This window comes from Candoia aspera, chromosome 9 (assembly GCF_035149785.1).
Source record: "Candoia aspera isolate rCanAsp1 chromosome 9, rCanAsp1.hap2, whole genome shotgun sequence".
Classification (NCBI taxonomy): domain Eukaryota; kingdom Metazoa; phylum Chordata; class Lepidosauria; order Squamata; family Boidae; genus Candoia; species Candoia aspera.
Genome location: NC_086161.1, coordinates 11,992,664 through 12,015,877, shown reverse-complemented (window position 1 = coordinate 12,015,877; position 23,214 = coordinate 11,992,664). Strand labels below are relative to the sequence as shown.

Genomic DNA, 23,214 nt, shown 5'->3' with positions numbered 1-23,214 from the left:
CCCCAAGAAAAGATTTGATAAAATTTATGGCATCATAAAACAAAGCTGTAATGAAGTACTGCATGCATGGTGCTATGGGTGACCTTTATTATGGCGCTATGAAGTGCACCTGGTAGTGCCCTTTCATTATATGAAGTGACAGCCTTCTTAGAGATTAATTCTGCCTCTGAAAATAAGCCCAGAGTAGACATGGAGCTGTGTGCACATCTTAGCTCTGGACCACAATAGGGATGTGCTTGTACCGCCTCACTTCAATTAATGCTCCCTTTAACATCGTATATTGATGAAGCTGCAACTCTGATTTTGTTTCAGTGCTGCATTGATTTACTCTGTAAACTCTTATCCACTGTTTTCTTCTTTGGGGTCATTTGTCCAGATATACTGTAGCTTTAGCTATTGTGTCTGGCTCTCTGGAATTAGTTGGAGGTATTTTGACCTAGAGGCTGGCATATGAATACTCTTAAGGCTCCATACAAGGCATATGCTCCAGGTGTGTACAAGGCATATGCTCCAGGTGTGGTGAGCTTTTCCATACTCAACAATCTGGTAATAGGGCAGGCTGTTTCAAAGTAGATTGATGCAGTCTGTGGCAGGAAGAGAAGTGTATAACAGAGTAAGTTCAGTGCATTTACAGCAGCAGTATCTATGTAGGTATGCTTCATCTATCGAGCTCTTAAACTCACAATCAACTCAGCAAGAAGAATGTTAATAGCTAAAAATAAGCTGACCTACTGGCTGCATTTAGATGTCATGGTTACCCTTGGCTTAGCATGATGAGAGTCATCTTGAGCAGAGAGTAGGCATACCTGCCCACGCTCTTCTCATATGGCTGCGGTGCAAGGAAAGACTACAGGAGAAGCTTTTATTCCAGGTTTACCTGCAAGAATAAACTCATTGTGGCTATGATAATTAATTGTAGTTGGCAGTTGTCTTATTTCAAACCATAGTTAAGATTAACCCAATTGTGAGCACGTTGCAGTTCAAAAATAAATAAGATGGTCACAACAAGGATAGCAGGATAGCGGGAACATGAGTTCCAGACTTGCTTAGGTTCATTTCTATAAAGTGAACATAACTGAAGATGGCTAGTGCTTTCAGGGACCTTTAAGAATGGAGAACCTCTTTAGGTACAACCATCTGGCTGAGATACAGCTGAGATATAACACTGGGGAGAGAAGTCCCTTTGGTGGATTTGGGCTCTCCTTATTTTTTATTCCTAAACCTTTTAAAGAAGAACATGTAAATAAACGCAAGGAAATACAGCTGGAAAACCTCATCTGGTAGCACTTTATAATAAATGGACATGAATTAATACTAAATTACAATGAATTTTCTATGAAATTACATATTACATTCATGCCATATCAGGATCCATAATGGAACGAGGGGCTTGTTTTATGCCCACCGATACTCCAATACATTCCCAAGGAATTATTGTCAATTCAACCCTTAATGTAAAGTGATTGATTTAAACCTCTCAACTCTTTAAAGAGCCAAAAGAAGGAGTACATGGTAAATGTGCTTTGTGAGCAAAGAGAAAGGAATTCTTAGAACTGACGCTTGACTTGTTGAACAGGAAAATGGGCAAAATCTTTGTCTTGGAAGTTCAAGATTCGTGTGAAGGATGCACTGTGGAAAGTGTATGAATCATTGGACAAGGAGATTGCTTTCAGCTCTGTGTGTGGGTTTTGTTTTGTTTTGTTTTTGGCTAGCAAGGAAGACAAACCCTAAAGGGCAAAATTTTCTGCCCCACTTATTACAGCATCAGAAAACGGGGAACAGATTGTTCGGAAAACACAGATTATAGATAAAACTATTGGTGCCTTCTTTCTCTGTTGAAAACATTGTCAGGGTTCCCTTCCACCTCCTGGAGGGAAAAATACATTCATGTCAGGGAAATTTAACTATGTATTTCCTAAGCCAGAGTCCCACAGATTGTAGCTCGTAAGTTGATAAATACCTCCCTCCCATTCATTTTTGTACATTGGAGATATTTTCCTGAGCACAATGTACAAAATAAAATCAACAAACTCTCTGGAGGGGTATTTGGAGGAGGAAAGATGGAGTGAGAGGTTTCAGTCTGCCTAAGACAGTGCTTCACCTAAACTGCTGAGTTGGAAAATACTGAACATTCATCACACACACTGCCTTCATTCCTTACTAAGACGTTGGCCCTTGTATCTCTCTCACCTTTCCTTATCCTGTGACACAAAGATCTGCCAGAAGTCATAATGGTGTCCAGGCTACTCAAGATGCAAAGCCTTCATGGTTGCAGAAGGAAGGGGAAACCTCAATCATCTGAGGGGGTCCCATGTCTAACCAATCAGAGGAAACCATACCCTTGATGTATGTTCCAACTGTAACAGTGACATGCTCACAGAAATATTAGAAGCATCATTTTTCTGGTAGGCAACTGTCCATGCCTCCCTGGAAGAAAATGCAGCAACAACTTGTCTTTTTGTGGCAGAAGCAATGGGGAATAGCTCCATGCACAGATTCCTTTGCTGGTTATATTTATAGCAGCACCTGTGGTTTGAGGTGATGTGGACAGAAAGCATAATTTCTCTTCACTCAACTGGGTGAGCCTTTAATAGTGATATTTCTAGGACTGTCCATCTGCATGGAAACATCTGTTTCTTGAACCTGTGACTTTTTAAAGGGAGAAAACTGCATTAGACACACATACACTCAAGCATTCTTAAGGCCAGTGTTTATGGTAGAGCTGCCATGTGGAACTTGCTTGAAAACATTTCCACAGAGGGAAGGGCTCAGGGTCAACAGTTCCCAATACTGATTGATACTACAGTCACTTAAAAAAAAAAACTGCAGCCAGCTGGAAAGTATCCCATGATTCTCCCTTTGGTGCCTGTTAAGCTCAGTATACTACCTGACTTGTTTTACATTTTTTTAAAAAAATGAACTGGCATTATGCAAAATGAAGTGCCAGCCGCCAGCAACATTTTATTTCTAAGAGTGCTTGTGGGCCTCTTAGCATTCTTAGCACATGATGGGCAGCGTCCACTCAGTGTCTTGTTTGGAAGGATGCCTGCCTTCCAAAAATAAAGGTAAATGGGGATTGTAGACACCATCTCCCTTGGGGTGGGGGTGGCAGATAGCATTCTGGTAAATCAGTGTTTTGCAAAAGATTATGTCCCTTCTCTATCACAGGTCTTCTGACACACTGTCTATGGGGAACTTGCCCATCAGTAGCTTTTCTGCAAGTATGTTCCTTCCATAATTTCAAAATTTCAAATGGCTCACAGCCTGACAAATGTTGGGGACCCCCTATTTACTTTTCATGCTTTCACTGCCATAGGCAATTAACTCACTGTACTGTGATAATGTCCACATGGAGATTTAAATTAACCTCTGCCTGTAGGCTTAACCTATGGTCTAGACTAGCAGTGGTCGCTAATGGGGAATATTATTACAACTTCCATTCCTAAATGTCTGCAATATGTCGAGCTGAATATTGATTTTGTATGCTTTTTAATTTTAGAGTTTGTGGGCTGGAGAAGGCAGGAAAGCAACATAAAGGGACAAGAGGAATTCCTGGGAAATGAGATTGTGAAAATATGATTTCCTGCACCCCACCTGGATAGCTGTCCTGCTTACCTCCAGAATGTTCCTCCTTGTCTGAAAATACAGGAATTCTCTATGCCACTGATCCCTTCCTGCTTTGCAAATGGGCCTGCAAATATTAGAAATCTGAACCTGCTTGTATTCAACCATTGCATAAAGCCATAAGTATGACTTCTGTATTGATGAGCCTCTAAACAATTAAAATACTCAGGGCCATTCTTTCTGGCTAGTTAATACCACATGCTGTACCAAGGCATCAGCTTGGGACATTAAAGTGTTGCAACGTTCCATTCAGAAGGCAAAAAATGACTCCCATCTAATATGGTTCAGACCACAGGGCATTACCTATTTCTTACATTAATTGTAAAGCACAGACCCTTTTTGTACGGTTTGGGGTTTCACCTGAGTCCTGAAGACACGGACTCCATATCTGCAAACCCCACAGGACATCCCCTTGCAAAGGGCATTAAACTCTCCGTGCTCCTTTGTTGAATTCTGCCAATTTGCAAATGTTTGGTTTTTCTCCACCTACATTTTTATAACCCATTCTCGTCTAGTTTTTCTTTTTCTTTTGTTTGTAAAAACCATCAGTCTCATCTTCTTTTGCATCTGTAAATCTTTCATAAAAGCAGTGAAAATGAAAACAGGCGTGCCTTTGAACTGCATGTCACAAAAAAGGCATTGCATCAGAACATCCATAAAACATTCAGTCATACAGAAAACAGCTTACTCTAAAAACACTTTTGTTGTTGTTATCAAAAACAAAGGCGGGGAAGAAACTAGCCACAATATGTGCCTTGTAAACATGTGTCCTTCACTTAAATAACCAGCTTGCACACTTGACAGGATTTTCAGCGTGCTTCCACATCCATTCCTGCAACTGAAAGCAGATCAAGCAGGACATTTGGAAAGGGTACTGTTGTTGAATCTGAATTAAACTGTTAAAGGGATGTGGGGCTTGTTCATCAAAAGTTCAGGCAGTCTCTACAATTCAGGCCAATGAGTTTTGCAAGCAGGTTCAACTGTTTTCCAGTTGGTGACTGTTCCACCATTGGCTATAATCCTCTATTCAAGTGAGTCACTGTGCTCTAAGCCAAGGTCGCTAACATTAGTTGTCTGGAGTTCCTCAGCATCCTCTTCCAGTTCTTCCTCCTCCTCCTCTTCCTCCTCCTCCTCCTCCTCTACTTCATCCTCCTCCTCATCTTCCGTCCCATCTAGTGAGTCATCATGACCTGCCATCATGGCTTGCTGCATAGCAATAGTGGCGTTATCGGAGGAGAGGGTTTGGAGGTTGTCCATGTTGATGGAGCCTATAAGGAAAGGCGAACAGCTGATATGATAGACATTTGAATGATGCTAAGTAAGACTTCAGGGCAGACATCCAGGAACCCACTGAGGTCCCCAAATGCAGTGGGGTTGATTTACTGTTTTTTTTCCAAGTATAGTAAAATAAATAATGCACAAAGGGAAACAGTATCTATTGCCCTCTAAAGAGTCATCTTCCACCAATATAAGAGAGACACTCTACTGCCTACTACCAGGTACTATAATTAAGAAGTTGTTGCAAAGATAGAACTAGAGAAAAAAACAGTGTTGAGCGCTTTTCAGCAAAGGCAGCTATGAATTTGTCAAATACACCCATCCATCCAGGTCTAAATCTGGTTAAGTTCTAAAACCAGAAACTCAAGTGCTATTTGATTATCTCCCATCCTGCAATAATATTCTTAGAAGCTGATTGGAGAGTCCTTATTGAGAAGATTAACAAAATGGTAGTCCAGCTGGGTAAAAGTGAGGGCTGCAAGGGAGCACACAGCATAATTTAAAACTCTATCATATGTGACCAATCACTTCTCCAGGATAGTTACATGGAATGCTTTACAGAGGACAACTCTCTATTTAAAGGTAATTACCTTTTTGGAAAGTTCCCATCCAGCTGCAGTTTAAAGAAGGGTAAAACCAGGGGTTTAAGCTGCCCATCAATAGTTAGTCACTAGACAGCGGACTGAATATGTTCACCTATCATTTTTCCCCCATTGAGTTCCACTGGATCTCTATTTAAATGGTATTCTGGTCCAAGTTCAGTTCAGGGCTGGGTTATTCCAGAGTTCTCCAATCTGGCACTTTCTAGATATGTTGGAGGCTTGTTGCCATGCTAAGAATTGCCCACTGGCATGGCTTTTGGAGTCACACACTCAACACATCTAACCGACAGAGAATAGAGTAGTGACCTCAGTACAAAGACACTTAAATGTTGCATCGATCCAGTGATTCTTACCATCAGGATTAGTCCCAGGGTTGCCTCCCTGCTGCTGCAGAACCCCAGCTGCAATGGAGTTGGGCCAGAATCTCTGTGTTGGCCGATGCTGGGATTTGATTTTCTTGGCTTTGGGGGCCGGATCTGGATTGCTTGCATCAAGCATAGGTTGCAAGATACGTCGCCGGGCATTGATAAACCTTCCCAGAAAGAGGATGGCATATTAAAAGGTTAATGGTCGCATTTTTTTATTCTCTTGATCTATTCGATACATCAAGGGCTATTGTTCAAGAAAGCCAGTCTTGCAAGCTTATATTTAATCCTTAGAGTTAGAAACAGACAACCACCCATATTAACTGAACCCAAAATTAAATTTCAAGATAATTTCATCCGACTCTTCTTCCCAGCAGCACATGGAGAATGTCTGACTCTGTGCCCTGTGGAAGGACCCTCCCTTGCTCCTGCTTTGCCTATCAGCTTTTGTACCAAATCAAACTATTCCTATTCTTGTTTATATAGGTAGTCCTCATTTAGCAACCACAATTGGGACCAGCAACTTGGTTGTTAAGCGAAGTGGTTGCTAAGTGAAACCGTGACTATGCTTTTGATCTTTCTTCAGCTTCCCTTTCCTTTACAGACCTGCGAAGGTCGTAAATGTGAGGACTGATCATAAGTTGCTTTTTCATAACTCTTGTAATTGTGAATGGTTGCTAAGTGAGGCGGTCGCTAAATGAAGACTACCTGTAAGGGTATTTGTTGACCTATCTCAACACTATCTACTTTGACGGGCAACTGCTCCAGAGGCTTTCTGACATGGTACTATCTTCTCCAACTGTGGACAGCACTGTTACGTTTTGGTTATTGTCTAGGGCTCCTTAAGGAAAGGCAGGAAATAAATATAAATTACAAAAATACATCTATTTTCAATGCTGCTCTTTGCTCATTATAAGTAACCAGTAGAGGGTGCTATTGAATTAATGCAGATCTGGAATGTAAAGAATTAGCAGGCCACAAAGAGTTGATTTTTCCTCCTCAGAAGAAAACAAATCTGTCTTGCCAATGTTCCACAAATACCAGCATAAGCCAACAGATGCCACAAATTTAAGCCCAATACAAAGAAAACATTTACAATAATGTAAAAAAAGAAACTTTACCATACAAGCCTATGCATGTTCACCCACAAATAAATCCCACTATTACTATAAAGATTGGAAGACTGTCATTTAAAAATCAGCTTCACACAAGGGTCTTTCAAAGGCTTAAAATATTCAGTACTGATTCCTCAAATGATTTCGACCTGCTTTTCAAATGAATTTTTGTTCAGGTAGAAATGACAACAAGTTTGGTTACTTTTGATTGCCAAACCCACACACAGGGGCTGGAATCTCACAGGCAATTTTTCTGATTATATATAGATTTTACCCTGACTGGACTTGCCACCGTGTGGTAGGATCTGGAATTTATCACGTCTTTGAGTTCTGATCATAAACATGGATCCTCCTGTGAAAATGGGAGCCAATATTTTTTGAGTTTTTTTTTTTTTTTACTAAGAGGCATGGCACTTCATCTTATTGACGTAACTGGGGGTGCTGAGTTTTTCCTTCTCACTTTTAAATCTGTTTATAACAAAAGCCAGAGTGAAGACGGAAGTTTTTCAATAGCTGTACTTCATGGACCATCTTTGAAGGTATCGCATGAAGCCTCTGGGCCTAATAGGTAAATTACATTGAAATATTTGTTGAGGCCTCTAGGGAGCTCAGTTCTTTCCCAGTAGCCTGGGAAGGGGATAAGAGGATGTCAGAAAGGGAAAAAAAGAGGAAATGTCAGTAAGAAAATGGATGTCCCCATCCAGTTGGCTTCTGGCACCACCTAATGCCTTAGTTCCACAATTCATGGCCTTTTAAGCAGGTCCCCTCTGAGGGAATGCAAACTTTGAAAGAAAAAGGATTATCCAGAATGTTTTAAAGCAATGTGATATGACATCATTTCCAAGGCACTGCAAGAAAACAAGTGGCCATTCGTCTGACTCCACAGAGGGACCTTTCTTAATGGAAAAGAAGTCTACTTCAAGTCCAGTTTGAAGAGAAAGAAACCTAGATGGGAGAGCTCAGAAACCTTAGAACTTCCCATCAACAGTCCGTTCTGGTCAGCAGATGGATCTAGGATGAACTATTCTGAAGTTCTACTTTAATGATAGGCACGATTTATAGATCTACACACAATTAACTAAGCATATGTAATTGTTCTACTAATCCATACTTTTGGTGCTACATAAGTGATCCAGCTAATAAGGAAGGCAACTCTCTCTTTGGGCAGCAAACAAACTTTTCCACTTGATTATTGCAGTTGAGGAAAAAAATGGCCTTTACTCACCAGTTGTTGACTTGCAACAGTGTGAGATTTGTCTGTGCTGCTATTTGTCTCTTCTCATCCTCTGTTGGATATGGGTGCTGGAGAAAGCAAAAGATCACGATTACACCACATGTGATTGGTTTTGTCCCATTATATCATATGGGTGGAAGACTTCAAAAGCCATGGAACTTGGTCCTTATATATGACAATGGTGATGAGATTATTACACGCTCAGAAGTGGAAAAGTTCGACACTACCCACAATGGAGGAATGGTTGGTGAAGATGATGGAAATTGCAGAGATGGCTAAACTGACTTCCTTGATTAGAGAAAAGACAATATTTAAATTTATGGCTGATTGGAAACCCCCTGCAGAGTTTTTGCACGAAACAGAAAAAAATGTACTTATGACTTGTGGTTTTGACGAACAGAAAAAATTGGATAATAGAAAAAAGTGAGCTTTTTTTTTTTTGTAATCATAAAGCAAGAGATACCTTTGTAATCGTACTTATGTTTCCTGCGAAGGAAATTGGAAGCTTCTTCTTTCTATTTCTTTTTATTTTTTCTTTCTGCACTTTTTTCTTCTCTTTCTCTTTCTCTTTTTCTTTCTTTGCTTTCTTTATTCTGTATTAGTTTGTGTAAGTTTTTATGTTCTTTCTAAAACTTTTAAATACATATATACCAAACACGAGATCCCACGGCTGCACATAGTGCTTAGAGCCCCTTAGAGAGGTGTTGGCAGATGGTTATTTTCAGTTTGACTGTAGGTGGAAATTACTAAATAAATGGCAAGGAATCATATGAGCTTTATTTAACCATTTTAATTAAGCTTACATGTAAATGAGATTAAATCAAAGGTAGCTTTTGTCCAGGTTCTACTCTGGCTCATAAAGACTTGTACACCCCCTTCCGATGGTTTCAGGGGTCACCAAACATCCTACCCATTCAAAAGTGAAAATATGAGGCCTCCTGAATGTTCTGAATCCAAACAGTGGTTCATCTAATACAGCATTAGGTTGTCCTTGGAGCCAACTAGATATTTATTAATTAATTTATTTATTAATCAAATTTATCATCGCCCTTCTCCCAAAAGGGACTCTTAGCGGTTTACAATAAAACATAAATAAGAAAAATATAAAATTGTAAAATACTATAATACATAATAAAATAAATATGATAAAACCCCCAAATGGCTGGAAGTTCTCTGTGATTTGCAAGCAGAGCAGGGTCCTTCTAAGAAACTAACCATCTCCAGGAATGACTGCTCTCTCTCCCGCCCCTGGCATGATAACAGAACCAGGTCTTTAGCTGTTTCCTCAAGTCCAGGAGGGAGGGAGCCAATCTCACTTCCGGGGGAAGGATATTCCAAAGGGCAGGGGCTATTGCAGAGAAGGCCCACCTCCTGGACCCCGCCAAATGGAATTCTCTTACAGACGGGGTCCATAGCATGCCCTCTCTGCATGACCGGGAGGGATGGGTTGATGGGGAGGAGATGGTCCCTTAGGTAACCTGGACCCGTGCCATGTAGGGCTTTAAAGGTGATAACCAACACCTTGAATTGGACCTGGAAGCAGACTGCCAACCAATGCGGCCCGCGGAGCAAAGGGGTGACATGTGCTGATCTTGGGATACCCAAGATCGCCTGCGTGGCTGCATTTTGCACCAGCTGTAGCTTCCAGATACTCTTCAAGGGTAGCCCCATGTAGAGCACATTGTGGTAGTCTATATGGGAGATAACCAGGGCATGAGTGACTGTTCGAGGGCCTCTCGCTCCAGGAAGGGGCGTAACTGGCGCACAACATGAAGTTGCATGAGGAATATCACAGTTTCTAATGGAAGATGACCGTATGTCACTCCCATTCTTGTTCCTCCCTTTGCTATTTTCGTCCTGTGCTCTTCATTATTCCTGAGGAACTGGGGAATTTGCTCACTAGGAGCAATGGAATGAAGGTCAACTGTTATCAGACTGACTCGGTCAACAGAAGTCAATGGACTTAATACATCAATACCAGGAAGATTGTCTGAAAAAGTTCAGGGAAAAATAGTTTATAATGTAAGGGTGAGACAGCAAAGTAGAGAAGCAATATCAGAGCTGTAATAGAAACTTCTGAGCCCCGGATTAGGAGACGTTTGCTTAAATCAGGCCTTCAAATCCTTTCTCCCAAATTCTTTCCCTGTGAAATGGCATTTAAAAGAATAAGGATGCTTTAAAACTTCATCTGAATGTCTTTTGGTTGTCTTTAGGACTTTACTTAGTAATGCTACAATCTCCTTGACTGTCTCCAACTCCTAATCTGAAAATATCCTGTGAAAAAAATTCCTCATGATATCTTCCCTTTGGATTTAATCCAAGCCAGGGAGACTCTAGAATACGGGAAAGATGATTGTGCAATGGAAGGTGAGATACATCTCATTCAAGCTGTAAGAAAAATAAGTGCAAGAATCGTGTACCATTTCATTAGGATTTCACTGAAAATTTCTCCTCCAATGAAAGAACATTCAAACCCAATTTATTTCCCATCAGATTGAATGAGAAGGGTTGAAAAATATATGCAATACATTTTCATCACAGAGCTAGTTCCCAAGAAGGCACCTGTGTGGGATCCACTTCAGTTGATGCAGCTTAAGGATGTAGACAAAATGTTTAGGGAAGAGAGGTAGTTGATTGCCCATCTGATTTCGTGAACCTATTTACAACTACTTAGAGGAGATGGATTGGGCAGGCTCAGAAGGTAACTATTGCCTACTTAGAATAGGTCTAGGCGTACCTATTTATCTAGCTCTATCTAGAGATTGACCAAGTGATCAAGAAGTTAATAACTGCTTCCTGACAGAGAGTAAGAGAAAAAGAGAAAGAGAGAGAGATGTCCCATTTACCCTGAATAATGTTGGCACTCTACTTATCTCTGAATTTCAGACCATTATGTGCAATTTGGATAATATTTTAGACATGATTAAAGTGCTGTTGCCCGGATTTCTGAAAGAATCCCTGTGAAGTGCTTTGAAACTTCTAGAAATTCTATGCTTACAACTGCCAAATGCTGTTCTTGCTATTATAGGGAAGACTTTGTGTAACTTTGAACCATGGCCCATAAAACATTATTTTGCAGTTCACAGCAGAGAGTTGCTAAGCACTAGATGACATAAATTTATGACATGTCAAGCACTAGATGACATAAATTTATGACATGTCAAGTAGAGTGTTTTTTTAATACTTCACTACCATTCAAACTTCTGAAACATAAAATATTGAAACAAACATACCTAATTCAAGTTTTGGTTTAGAACAATTAGGTTCCTAAATCACAGAATTTCTCAGAATCACAGAATTTCATGGACTGGAGCCATCTGCCTCTATTAGACAGCATACCTTTTAAATTCCATTTATATTATTTGCATTTTTAAACCTGTCCAGCTGAAAGAACAAGCTGCCATAAGATTGCAAGCAAACAACCTGATACCAGATCAGTTCATTACCAAAGTAAGAGGCAGGTGGAAACCATCTCTTGTATCTCAAAGAGAATAGCTTCTAGCTTGTTACAGCACATAGTGTGGGTGGTGAAAAGGATACAAGAATCTGATCACTATAAATAGGGCTTGCATATGAAAGCACAGCAGTCACTTGAATTCTTTTCTAATAGCTTCATTTACTTTGCTGCAATACATTCACTTATCCAAGCTTCGATATCTTTGGAAGTCAATCCTTGTAGTTTCTTGCCTAGCCAGCTGATACCAATTTTATTTTAGTTTCATAATCACCTAGTGTGGCTGTATCTGATCCAAAGACTCAAGGATAAATGTCAATTTGCACTGAAATGTTTCAAGGTCCTTCTCTGACACTTTAACCACATAGTCATGCTATTTTTATGAGCCCTTTTCTGTGACTCTGGTGACCCCCTCCAATCATGCTGCTGAATACTGCTGATGCTCTGCCAAAAATTAAGGTATGACTTCCTACCATATGGAGGCCATGCAAGTATAAAAATAGGTTCAAACCAATTAAAAACAAACTGCTTTTCTATGCCCCCCCAAATACCTCCTATATATATCTGAAATAATTTTGCTGTTTTGCACCCATGGTTGCTCTTGCCTTTCCCCCAATATTAAGTGTGGTCCTCATTATCAAAAGATTGTACACTTGTGTACTGTTTTTTTTTTAAAGTACTGCATAAGCAGACATATTCCATATAAAGTTTTCCAATATTTGGCATGATGACATATTTATATTCTCTTTCAACCGTATAAGGTGGGGATGACTAGAACTATATTTTATTGAAATAGGCTATAAAAACGGAATCATGCAGGTCTGCCCATGTCTTTCCTTCTCTTCCCATCTTCTTATGCCCCAGGGAGTTGGCGGGGAGGCAGGTCTAAGTCTCTTGGTAACACTCCCTCACCTCTCTGGACTTAACACGTTTCTTCTGCACCTGGTATTTCCTTAATGACCTCTGGCTTTCTTCTCCAAGGTCATCTCCTTGTCTCTGTATATATGTACCTCTAATTCAGTGTTTCTCAACCTTCCTGATAGCTGTGTGGACTTCAACTCCCAGAATTCCCAAGGCAGCATGATGACTTGGAAATTCTGGGAATTTAAATCCACACATCTTAGAGTTGCCAAGGTTGAGAAACACTGCTCTAATTAGTTGTGTTCGAACTGAGAGATGTATTAAAGGGAGATCTGTATTCAAGCTTTGATCCAACAAACCTATGCAATTATTGTACTGTGTAGCATTGCCTTCTGTGATGATAGTGCTCACTGGGACAAAGGTCCTGAGAGGAGAGGTAAAAAGTTCTCTCTGTTTTCCCCTCCCAAGAAGTCCCATTCTGGCTTTGCATACACCTCTTTTTTTACTTAGATATCATCAGTGGCCAATAACCAACCACTGCAATGCAAACTTATAAAAAGACTCTCATGTAATTAAAGTTGTCCTGATTTAACATCCCCATGAGAAATAATAACTTCTAAGCTAAAATCTACAGCAAATGATCCTGGAGGAGTTTTGCTTCCTCAAGATGCTTGTCTGATGGTTATTTCTACTTTAGGTGGAGTAGGGAAAGAAGATCATTTTAAGTCATGGCAGAGAATGAAGTCAAGCTACTGTAGTAAATTCAGGGTCTGTAATCTGAGAACTGGAGAATTCAAGAAACAGCAAAAAAGTCCACTAACAGTTCCTTATAATTTAATTTTAAAAGTTTCTTAAAATGGTTTGAGTTATTTTATACTCAATAAGTGAGATGATAACATAAATACAGTGTATGTTCAGGTGTCATTTTTCCAGCTAGATTTCCTTAACTGGAGAAACAGACTTGGGCTCAGTTACTCATGTCTTGGTAACACTGGACTAATGCACTGCCCTTTGTGTAGGCCTGTCCTCAAAGGCACTTCAGATGATGGAAAATGCAATCTCTAGTGTGTTAGCAGGAGCAAGATACTCAACTCACAGTACACAGATCTTAAGGGAGTACCTCTATTGTTGCTGTTATTATTATTGAACACCGTTGTACTTTTAAAAAAAAAAACGTACATAATCCCTGTATACATAATAGAAAATGAAATCTGGGAGGGAAGAGGAGAATGAGTATTGGAGCCACTGTCCGTCAGCTGGTTTGCAGAGGGCATTTGGGTGATTTCCAAGGATGTTTTTGGTCCTCTACTAACTGATGAGGAATATGTTCCTTCCACTGCACTCCTGAGGGTAACTGCCAGCAATTTTTTTCTGCTTTTAGTACAAAGTTCTGGATTTGATGTTTGAAACTTATGAACGAGAGACCTGGTTAGCTTAAGGACCATTTTTATCTTTATCAACTTTCCCAGCTTTTGCAATTCAGTTGTTCTTTAAATCAGCTCTTCTTGACAAGGAAAGACATATGCAGTGATGGCACCAAGACTGTGGAACTCATGATAGGAAGATCTGTTAAGCCCAGTGTTCTTGGCAGTGGACTTGATAGTGGGGCCCACACATGGAGGGTGGTCCCATCCAAAAGATAGGTTAGTTTTTGAAATACAGGTAGGCCTCAATGAATCCCATAAAATGGTTGCACTATTCAAATTTGCACTATGCAAAGTGATATTTCTATGGAAAATAGGGTAATTGGTTCCAGCTCGATGGAAATAGGCATTTTTTTTTAGTTTTTAAACACACTTTTTATGTTTATTAATGAAATACCGTATAAAAGAGGATGAACCCACACCCAAAGCATACCTGCTCTCTCCTGTATTCTGCTGTAGTTCTTCAAAATGAGCCTTTTCTTTTTTGAGCTTTCCTCAAACGGAGCCTTCCTTTTCTCCATTTTGCACAAATGACAATTCGCGTCTAAATCCCCAATGGTAACTGTGCATGTGCTAGCCTCAACTGTGTGCACACTAGCCTCGAACTAACTGAATTTTGGCTCACATTAAATGCAACCTAGTATCGATTTGTAAACCACACTGAACCAAATTTCGCACTATTCAAATGCACTAATTGCGACCGACCTGAAACTAGATTGAATAGTTTTCAGTCAAATGAATAAAAGAGTAAAAATACTTGAATATTTGGGGGTTTCTCTTTCCAAACACTCCACTTACTGGGCCACTGACTTCAGTGAACAAAAAATGGGGGGGGGGTTCATTAGGATGCAGAAAGAGAATAAATGAATCTTCTCTTCCCTGGCTTCTCCTAGTCTTATCAATATCCTGGCTGACTTCAAAACACAGAGCAAGGATGGGAGGAAAGAACTTCAAGAAATGGTACCTGGAGAGGTAAAAGAGGCAGAAAAAGGGGGACAGTGACTTACTTCCCTCATCTCACCATTTTCAGAAATCTGTTGAAGTTCAGGAAGCAACACTGAAGGAAACAATATCATCATTTCCATCAGCCCAATGTCTGTTTCAGGCACAGTGTTTCCTCTATTTCTTTTAATTATCCTGGAGTAACCAAGGCCCTATTGGCTGGGGATCTGGGGGCTTAAAGACGAGGATACCTGGTTGTGAAAAGCTGGCTGTCCTTGATCAGAACAATCAGAAGACCCAGATTGCATTTTCTCCCTCTTTCAAATCTTCTACCACAGGACTAACTCAGGATGCTACTGCCTTCATTAATATGATTTTAGCAGTTAACTGAACCCTTTTCACCCATTTCTGCTGCCTAGGATGATCACATATAAGCTGGGCAGCCATATACATTTTCTAAATAAATACATAAATAAATTTTAAATGTATCTTTGAGCCAAGCCCTTTATAATCATACTGCAGAGAGAAAAGAACACGGGTAGCTTTATTTACAATTTCCATCTATTGACTGCCAGATGTGTAGAATACATACGAGTTTATGCATGCCAGCAGTCCTTCCCCTCTGCATTTTGCAGAATGTATGTACGTAGAGACATATAAGAATTTAAGAAGAACCCTATTTCAATATCCAGATTCACCCAGAAGCCAACTCTATGTTCAAATGCCATAATTTACTAACAGTAGCATTGTAAGAACAATATTAGTTAGACAGTCATGATATGTAGATTTCCTGAAATAGTTCGGGCCATTTTGCAGCTGAATTACTACAGGAGATGGTCCACAGAAAAGGGAGAGGGATATTTCCATGCTTTGAAAAGTAGGCCATTGAATTGATGGCTAAATGAACACATTCACAACCTCCTCAATTGTGAAAAATATTTAGAGTAACAAGTTTTAATTTAGATTAATAACTATGCCATAACTATCTATTTTCCCCTGCAGCTTCAGGGATAATTGGGACAGGAAACCTAGAATGCCCCAGAGTCTCCTTCAAACAGTGCTAATTGCATAAATCTGTATTAATTGCTGTGCAAAAGAGTGCTTTGGAAAATCTGCCAAATGCCTTTAAATTCTTTTGCTGTTAGAGCCAAACTGTTACAGTATGAATGGTTAGATGCAAAAATGCAGCCTGCAGGGCAGTGTCCTAGATGTGTGTGTTTTTTTGCCAGAAATCCGTGAGGTAGATGGTGGTAGTTAGGGCAAGTCCAACATAAAATCATGTTAGCTGCATCTGCTGGCACTCCAAACAATGCTGCCATCCCATTAAAAGTAAATCATAATATTTATGGCCCAAATCTGGTACGGTAACGGTAAGGTTGACAGGTATAGGGTTAGGAATTAGGGTATAGGTGTTAACATCTTAAAAGATTTGGTGAACTCATGTGATTTGGGGGCAGTTTGGGAAAAGGATAGCTATTGACTGCCTTATATGTAGAATACATACAAGTTTATGCCTGCCAACAGTTCACTTTATCTGGATTTTGCAGAAAGTATGTACATAGAGACATGAAACAATATAAGAAGTACCCTATTTCATATCCAGTTTCTGGTAGAAGCATTGCATTGTTTAAGGCATCTCCACATCAAGATTTCCTTTAAACATTTCAAAATGCAGAAAGAGGAAACTTCTTGCTGCATCCAACTGAAGTCTCATAGAGTTTTGTGTTTTATTTCTAGTTTACTTCCAGATGACACCTTGCTATTCAGTGAATAGCTGGGTATCATCTGAAAGCTTATAAATAGGACAGTATGAAGGCTTGTTCTTCATCCCATCCCAACATAGAGCTTCATCTAAGCAACTTAATGGATCTTTCTTGATGCCAATTTATATCAGTGGATGAACTGAACTTGTATGATTAGAAGGCAACAGATAACAGTTTGAAGAATCACATTTATATAGTCAAGACCTGGATGCGAGCTTCTTTAACAAGAGAAAAGATTTAAATTGGCATGAAGAGAATCTACCAATTTCTTTCCAGCACAACTGAAATCTAGTGAAACTGGCACCAAAACCTAGTGCTGTATTAATGCCCCTTACAGGATCTCAGTGTTTTCTAGCAAACTTAGAGATCTGTGTAGACCAATAGAACTTTTTTTAAATGGAGGGATGATTCCTAAACCAGATTTTAGGTCTAAATTGAGTATAACATATACAAGTCCTACCATTTCTTAAAGATGAAGATGAAAGGAAACATTATTTTGCATTGTCACTGACTTTTCAAAGAATAATTCTTGAAGCAGAGGAAAGTTTTAACAGGGCAGTATAAAAAAATCTGTAGTGTTTGATTAAAGATCTCTGGATTGCAAACTGAGATTTAAAAACTTTTATGGGAATGAGCGCTTAGGAAAAATTTGGTAATACTTGGAAGCAGAATGAAGACATTTAACCTTTAAGATCAATCTTAGGCAGAATTAGAGAAAACTCACTGAAGCTAATATACCGGTAAAAATATTATATCGATTATACCAAAGGTATTATACCAAATTGGTATATCAAATATACCAATGGTATTATACCAAAAACATCAAGGTTTCTATCTAAGGATTGTTGGGAGGGATGTGGTAACATTGCAACACACTGGCACACTTGATAAGCTTGCTCAAAGATCCAATTGTTTTAGAAATGATATTTTTGGGTATTTTTATACCTAAAAGCATAGCTTTATGGTCTGCATTTTCTATAATACCAATTAAAAAAGTCTTAATCCAGGATTTTGGCATTTCGTTAGTAACTCAATATTTCGGTATCTCATATTATACTGTTTTACATATTTAGCAGTTCAGCTTTTAAGTATTTTAGGCACTCTCTAGAATTTTAGCATTTACATTTTATATTCTATTTTAGCTTGAGCTATCTTAATTTGTGTAATATGTGTAGACATTTTCTTTTTATCTTATGAACTCTGTTTAGAGTGCCAAACAGAGGTGAGTGTCTGACCTCAGCATTCTGGCACCCAGTCCTTAATTGCCTTAATGTTTCTAACTGAGGAGGAAAAATCTATAGACTTGTAGAAAGAAATTCTACAATCTTACAGAAAATAAAGATTAAAAAGGGAAAGTAATGCTGAATCTTTATTACTCCTTTGGAAAGTGAACAGAAGGAAGGCTGATTTGCAAATAACACTGTCTAACCCATCAGTTCAATTTTTTTTAACCTTCTCCAACAAGGTCACTGTCCATAGAAACTCTCATATGATTGCACTGTGGTTTTTTGGTATGTACAGGGGTGGGTGCTTGATTCTTTAGACCAGTGTTGCTTAACCTTGGCAACTTTAAGATGTGTGGACTTCAACTCCCAGAATTCCCCAGCCAGAATTCCCCCTGGCTGGGGAATTCTGGGAGTTGAAGTCCACACGTCTTAAAGTTGTCAAGGTTGAGAAACACTGCTTTAGTCACTTAGTTCTTTGAGAAGTATCCCAACAGATGTCCCTGTCTTGGGCACTAGATGGCAGATGAAGTCCTAAATATAAGTGTGTAAGTTACTTCCAAATATGGGTAAATTTCTATCTGAAGATTTTGATTAAAAAAAAAAAGGATTGGTTATTTCACTCTGGAAAACTGTGGGTTTGGATGTGGGATGTAGAACTATGTTGTTGCATTAATACTATACAGAGAACTGGTAATGAAGAATGAAAATAGGCTAGGGATATTTTTTTTTCTTCCTAACTTTTGGATCAGCTAAAAGCAGAGCATTTGGGATTGAGTTGTGCCTGGCTGACCCAGAAACAACTAGGACAGGCATATTGTGTTGAAGCAAACAAGCAGGGGAGTGAACAATATGAACAACGTATTTATTGCTTCACATAATGATGCTATCAGGTCAAAACTTTGGGGCAGAAGCCTAGGGCCTACTCTGGAAGAAAGACCTTAAATGCAAAAGCACTGGCTTAATGCATTTTGAAGCATTATTAATTTACATTATTATCTAAAATGAGTACCCATATGACCATTAAATCCAGAGTTTACTAGTGGTAACTGCACTACTAGCTTTATGCCAAAGAGGTATGTAAGTCAGCTAGGGGCAGGTCTCCCCGCACCAGGGTTGCTCAAACACTTAAAAGCAACCATTTGGGCAACAGAAGCAAGTTATGAGTGATAGAAGGGAACCATGATATAATGACAGAAAATTCAGAGTGTAGGCCAAAAGCAAGCATTGGCCATGTTATGATGACATTAGGAAGCTCATTCAGAGCAAGGGCAAAACTTCTTGCTCCCACTTCAAATTGGCTTTGATTGGAACTACTGTGTAGCTAGATCAGATTGATAGTGTCTTTATGTTTTCTAATTAGATCAACTCAGGAAAATATCCTATTTGAAAACACTGGAAGCCAGGCTGCAGTTCAAGGAAAACAGTAATAAGGCTGAAAAAAAACCTATAAGCAAGTTTCTGTGAAACTTTTTACTTCCTGAAACTTTTCCTTCCCTGGTGAGTTTCAAATTTTTGCTGGTGAGAGGAATTGTGTGCAGTGTGTACAGTGTGACTTCTTATCACAGCTCTGAGCAGCTGCAGTGGCTGAGCAGGGCTATGTTGGACTCTTCCAAATGGGGCTAATTGTACCCATTCTAACTTGTGTTGTTTGGGGGTTTATTTGTGTATTCCTTGGCTGACTTGCCTCACTACAAGGGAACAATTCTGAACAGTGTATGTATGTATGTATGTATGTATTTATTTGATTTCTATAGCCACCCATCTCAACAAGTGATTCTGTATTTCCCTACGTAACTTCTTGGGTACGTTGATTTAAGTTCCTTCTTGTCAACATGCATTGTTACAGAGAACTCCAATAAATCAGGGACTTCTGAGTTCTGGTGCTTAACTATTGTGTCATTTGTGTGCATCTGTGTAATAAATCACCTCTGTCATATTCAGACATTTTGTTGGTTTAAAAGCATCTGCACTATGTTCCCCTCTGTTGTCAGATTCTTGTAGTCTTTAACAGGCAAAAGGAGCTTCAAACTTGTTACTCCCATACAAGTTGTAACTGGAAGCCTTCTAGACCAATTTGGAAAACATTACCCTCACTATCAGTAGGCCTTCTTTGCCCTCGGTGATAATGTCACATACCGAACTCTGTTTGGCAATATAGTGCTTATGGTTCGTGATTGGCCGAGAACAGCTGAAAATGAGAAGAAACCCTTTGCTAGAAAACCTGCATTGATGTAGAAGAGAGAACAAATCCAAGGAAGTGAACTTGGGAAATACTTGGCTTCTCCTGAACAATTTGGAAAATTTGTAGCCCTGGCTATAATCATGTTTTTGGGTAGTAAGTTGAACCTAATGATCCTTAGGTTCTGGATTTCTTGAGGCACTGAATGAAAACATTGGACAGTCCCACTTTGGTTGTCAGAATATGCCAGTTTGGTCTAGTGGTGAAGGCAACAGGCTAGAAATCGGGAGACGGAGAGTTCTAGTCCCACCTTAGGCGTGAAAGCTGGCTGGGTGACCTTGGGCCAGTCCCCCTCTCTCAGCCCAAGAGCCAATCAGGCATGGTAGGAGAGTTCTAGTCCTGCCTTAGACATGAAAGCCGGCTGGGTGACCTTGGGCCAGTCCCGCTCTCTCAGCCCAAGAGCCAATCAGGCATGGTAGGAGAGTTCTAGTCCTGCCTTAGACATGAAAGCCGGCTGGGTGACCTTGGGCCAGTCCCGCTCTCTCAGCCCAAGAGCCAATCAGGCATGGTAGGAGAGTTCTAGTCCTGCCTTAGACATGAAAGCCGGCTGGGTGACCTTGGGCCAGTCCCGCTCTCTCAGCCCAAGAGCCAATCAGGCATGGTAGGAGAGTTCTAGTCCTGCCTTAGACATGAAAGCCGGCTGGGTGACCTTGGGCCAGTCCCCCTCTCTCAGCCCAAGAGCCAATCAGGCATGGTAGGAGAGTTCTAGTCCTGCCTTAGACATGAAAGCCGGCTGGGTAACCTTGGGCCAGTCACTCTCTCTCAGCCCAAGAGCCAATCAGGCATGGTAGGAGAGTTCTAGTCCCGCCTTAGGCATGAAAGCCAGCTGGGTGACCTTGGGCCAGTACCTCTCTCTCAGCCCAGCTCACCTCACAGGGTTGTTGTTGTGGGGAAAACAGGAGGAGGAAGGAGTATTAGGTATGTTCGCTGCCTTGAGTTACTTATAAAAGTAATAAAGGTGGGATAGAAAATCAATAAAATCAATAAAATAAAATAAATATGTGTACACTTAACTTTCAGCTGCCCTGCTATTTTATGGACAGTGTGCATCCTGCTGCCCGATTGTACCTGATGATCTCTAATCAACAAGGCGAAGAGTCCTGCATGTATGCTTAAAACTAAGGCTGTAAAAGAAATCCACCACTGATTTTAACAGCAGCAACACAGTGCAGTCTGCACAAACAAATTCCACTGCTGCACAGACAGGGAGCAGAGAACAGGATCTATTAGTGTTTATCATTCTGTATTCAATAATCTGCAGGGAAAAAAAGGTCGGGTTTTAGAAAGACCTGTTTCCAGAATAGGGCATTTGGCCAGTGAAGGTCAACTAAGGCTTAGCAAGGTCAATGAACAATTTGGTGGCTGCATTTACCAGGAATAGAAAGCTAGGTTTGCATTCCACTTCAGAGTTTTCTTTTTGTTTTGGTCACTTAGTGTGTTGGGCAAATCCAGCAAGTTTGATTATTTTGCAATTCAATATTGTGTGAGACACTAGAAAATAAATTAATTTAGTAATCGTGTTAAGCTACTGGGGAGAGAAGGGGCAGCTATATAAAATAAATGTAAGTTAGACAAAACATTGAGGAAAATTGGAATGGATAACAAATGCTGGTTTTCCAGAGTGATTTTTTTTTAAAGATTGCAAAAAATAAATACATGGAATGGAAGAATACCTGAAAGCATGGATTAGATTCTGAGCTGCACATTTCCAGCACAATCTTTTCAAACCATTATAAAGAAGATTGCACTTATTACGGAGCAGAACAAGATAAGCAAAGCGTCTCATAGACATAGACAGAATACGCTCCCCAAGTTGACTTCTCCAAAATGGAAAAAGACCTCAAGGGGTTAAGACACACGTGTTGATTTTGCTCACCATAAGATGCTGAAAAAGCCAGGAGCGCATAATATTCGTAGCATGTTTCGGGAGGACTCCTCGTTTGTTCTTTGACTTTTTATCTTCACTGTCAAGAAGAGACGTCAGGTCCAGGTTAACCTGCAGGGCAGGAAGAAGAGAAAGAAAAGCTTCAACAACAATGCAGGTTAAAAAAAAAAGGGAGCTTGGGTTACCATGGCAACACAGTTCACAATGTTAGTCCCATTTCACGGTGGCTTCCAGGAGGCCTGAGACAGTGTGGTTTGGAAAAAACAGCAAAACTTAAGAGGACAGGGATGTTCATTTGAAATTAAAGGGAAAAAAAGGCAGTACAGTATGCTTTTCTTCAAGAGGGAGTCAGAACTGGAAAAGAGTGACATCTCATTCACATTTCTTTTTCATCTGCAAAACCTGGATGGATAAGGACTTGCACTCTTGAATTAAGACAATACCTCGGTTCTTATATTTATGTATGTATGTATGTACGTATGTATGTATGTCTCAAATTTGTACTACCCGCCCATCTCCCCGCAAGGAGGGACTCTGAGCGGTTGCACTAAGCCCATCAGATGGTTGGTTTGGTTTTGACTTAACAAGTCATGTGATCCCAGGCCATTTTAACTTCCCCAATAAACCACTGTTAAAATAAACCATGCTTCAGCTTGATGTATAAATACGTAGATAGTTGAACCAAGTTTAGGAAGGTTCAGCTCTAAAACCTGGGATCAGTGCTAGAGGATAGAGAAGCCAAGGGCCCGGCATCTCCACTGTGTTCCTTGTTACCTACTAAGGTGGGATCTGGCCCAGGTCTTTGTGGGAAGAGGGTCCAGATGCAAATTCCTCCCATTCGAAAGTCTAACTCCTTCTGAGTTGGACACAGCCCCTGCATTAACTTGTGCGTGACTTGATCAGGTTTCAAACTTCCCCAACTGTTACATAACACACTCAACTTACTACCTTTATGCCAGGCAGCATGGTGTGTAAATGACACTATCCTGTTTTTTGCATCTAGAGCCCTTTACTCTGCCATGTCTTTATTCAATGTAAGGAACACAGACCTTTCCCACTATTCATGTGCTACTGAAATGAGAGGAATTCTAAATTTGCATAGTCATCTCTTTTTCTGTCTGCAAATGTAAATGTTATGCACAGCTGGCTCCTTGTTGGATGAATATATTTCCTCTTTTGGGGGCCTGCATAAATAGGTATGC

At 40.0% G+C, this 23,214-nt stretch overlaps 1 protein-coding gene across 2 annotated transcripts in view; it reads right to left on the bottom strand.

The window, feature by feature from the left end:
- Positions 1 to 1,685: 1,685 nt before the first annotated feature.
- The window catches only part of PKNOX2 (PBX/knotted 1 homeobox 2), a 275,457-nt gene continuing 253,928 nt past the window's right edge, over positions 1,686 to 23,214 (bottom strand). For both annotated transcript variants that reach the window (XM_063311480.1, XM_063311478.1), the window contains 4 exons: positions 22,004 to 22,123; positions 8,210 to 8,286; positions 5,858 to 6,036; positions 1,686 to 4,892 (listed from right to left, as the gene is read on the bottom strand). In XM_063311480.1, the coding sequence (XP_063167550.1) occupies positions 4,648 to 4,892; positions 5,858 to 6,036; positions 8,210 to 8,286; positions 22,004 to 22,123 (621 nt within the window). In that variant the 3' untranslated portion in view covers positions 1,686 to 4,647. The remainder of the gene's footprint in view (positions 4,893 to 5,857; positions 6,037 to 8,209; positions 8,287 to 22,003; positions 22,124 to 23,214) is intronic.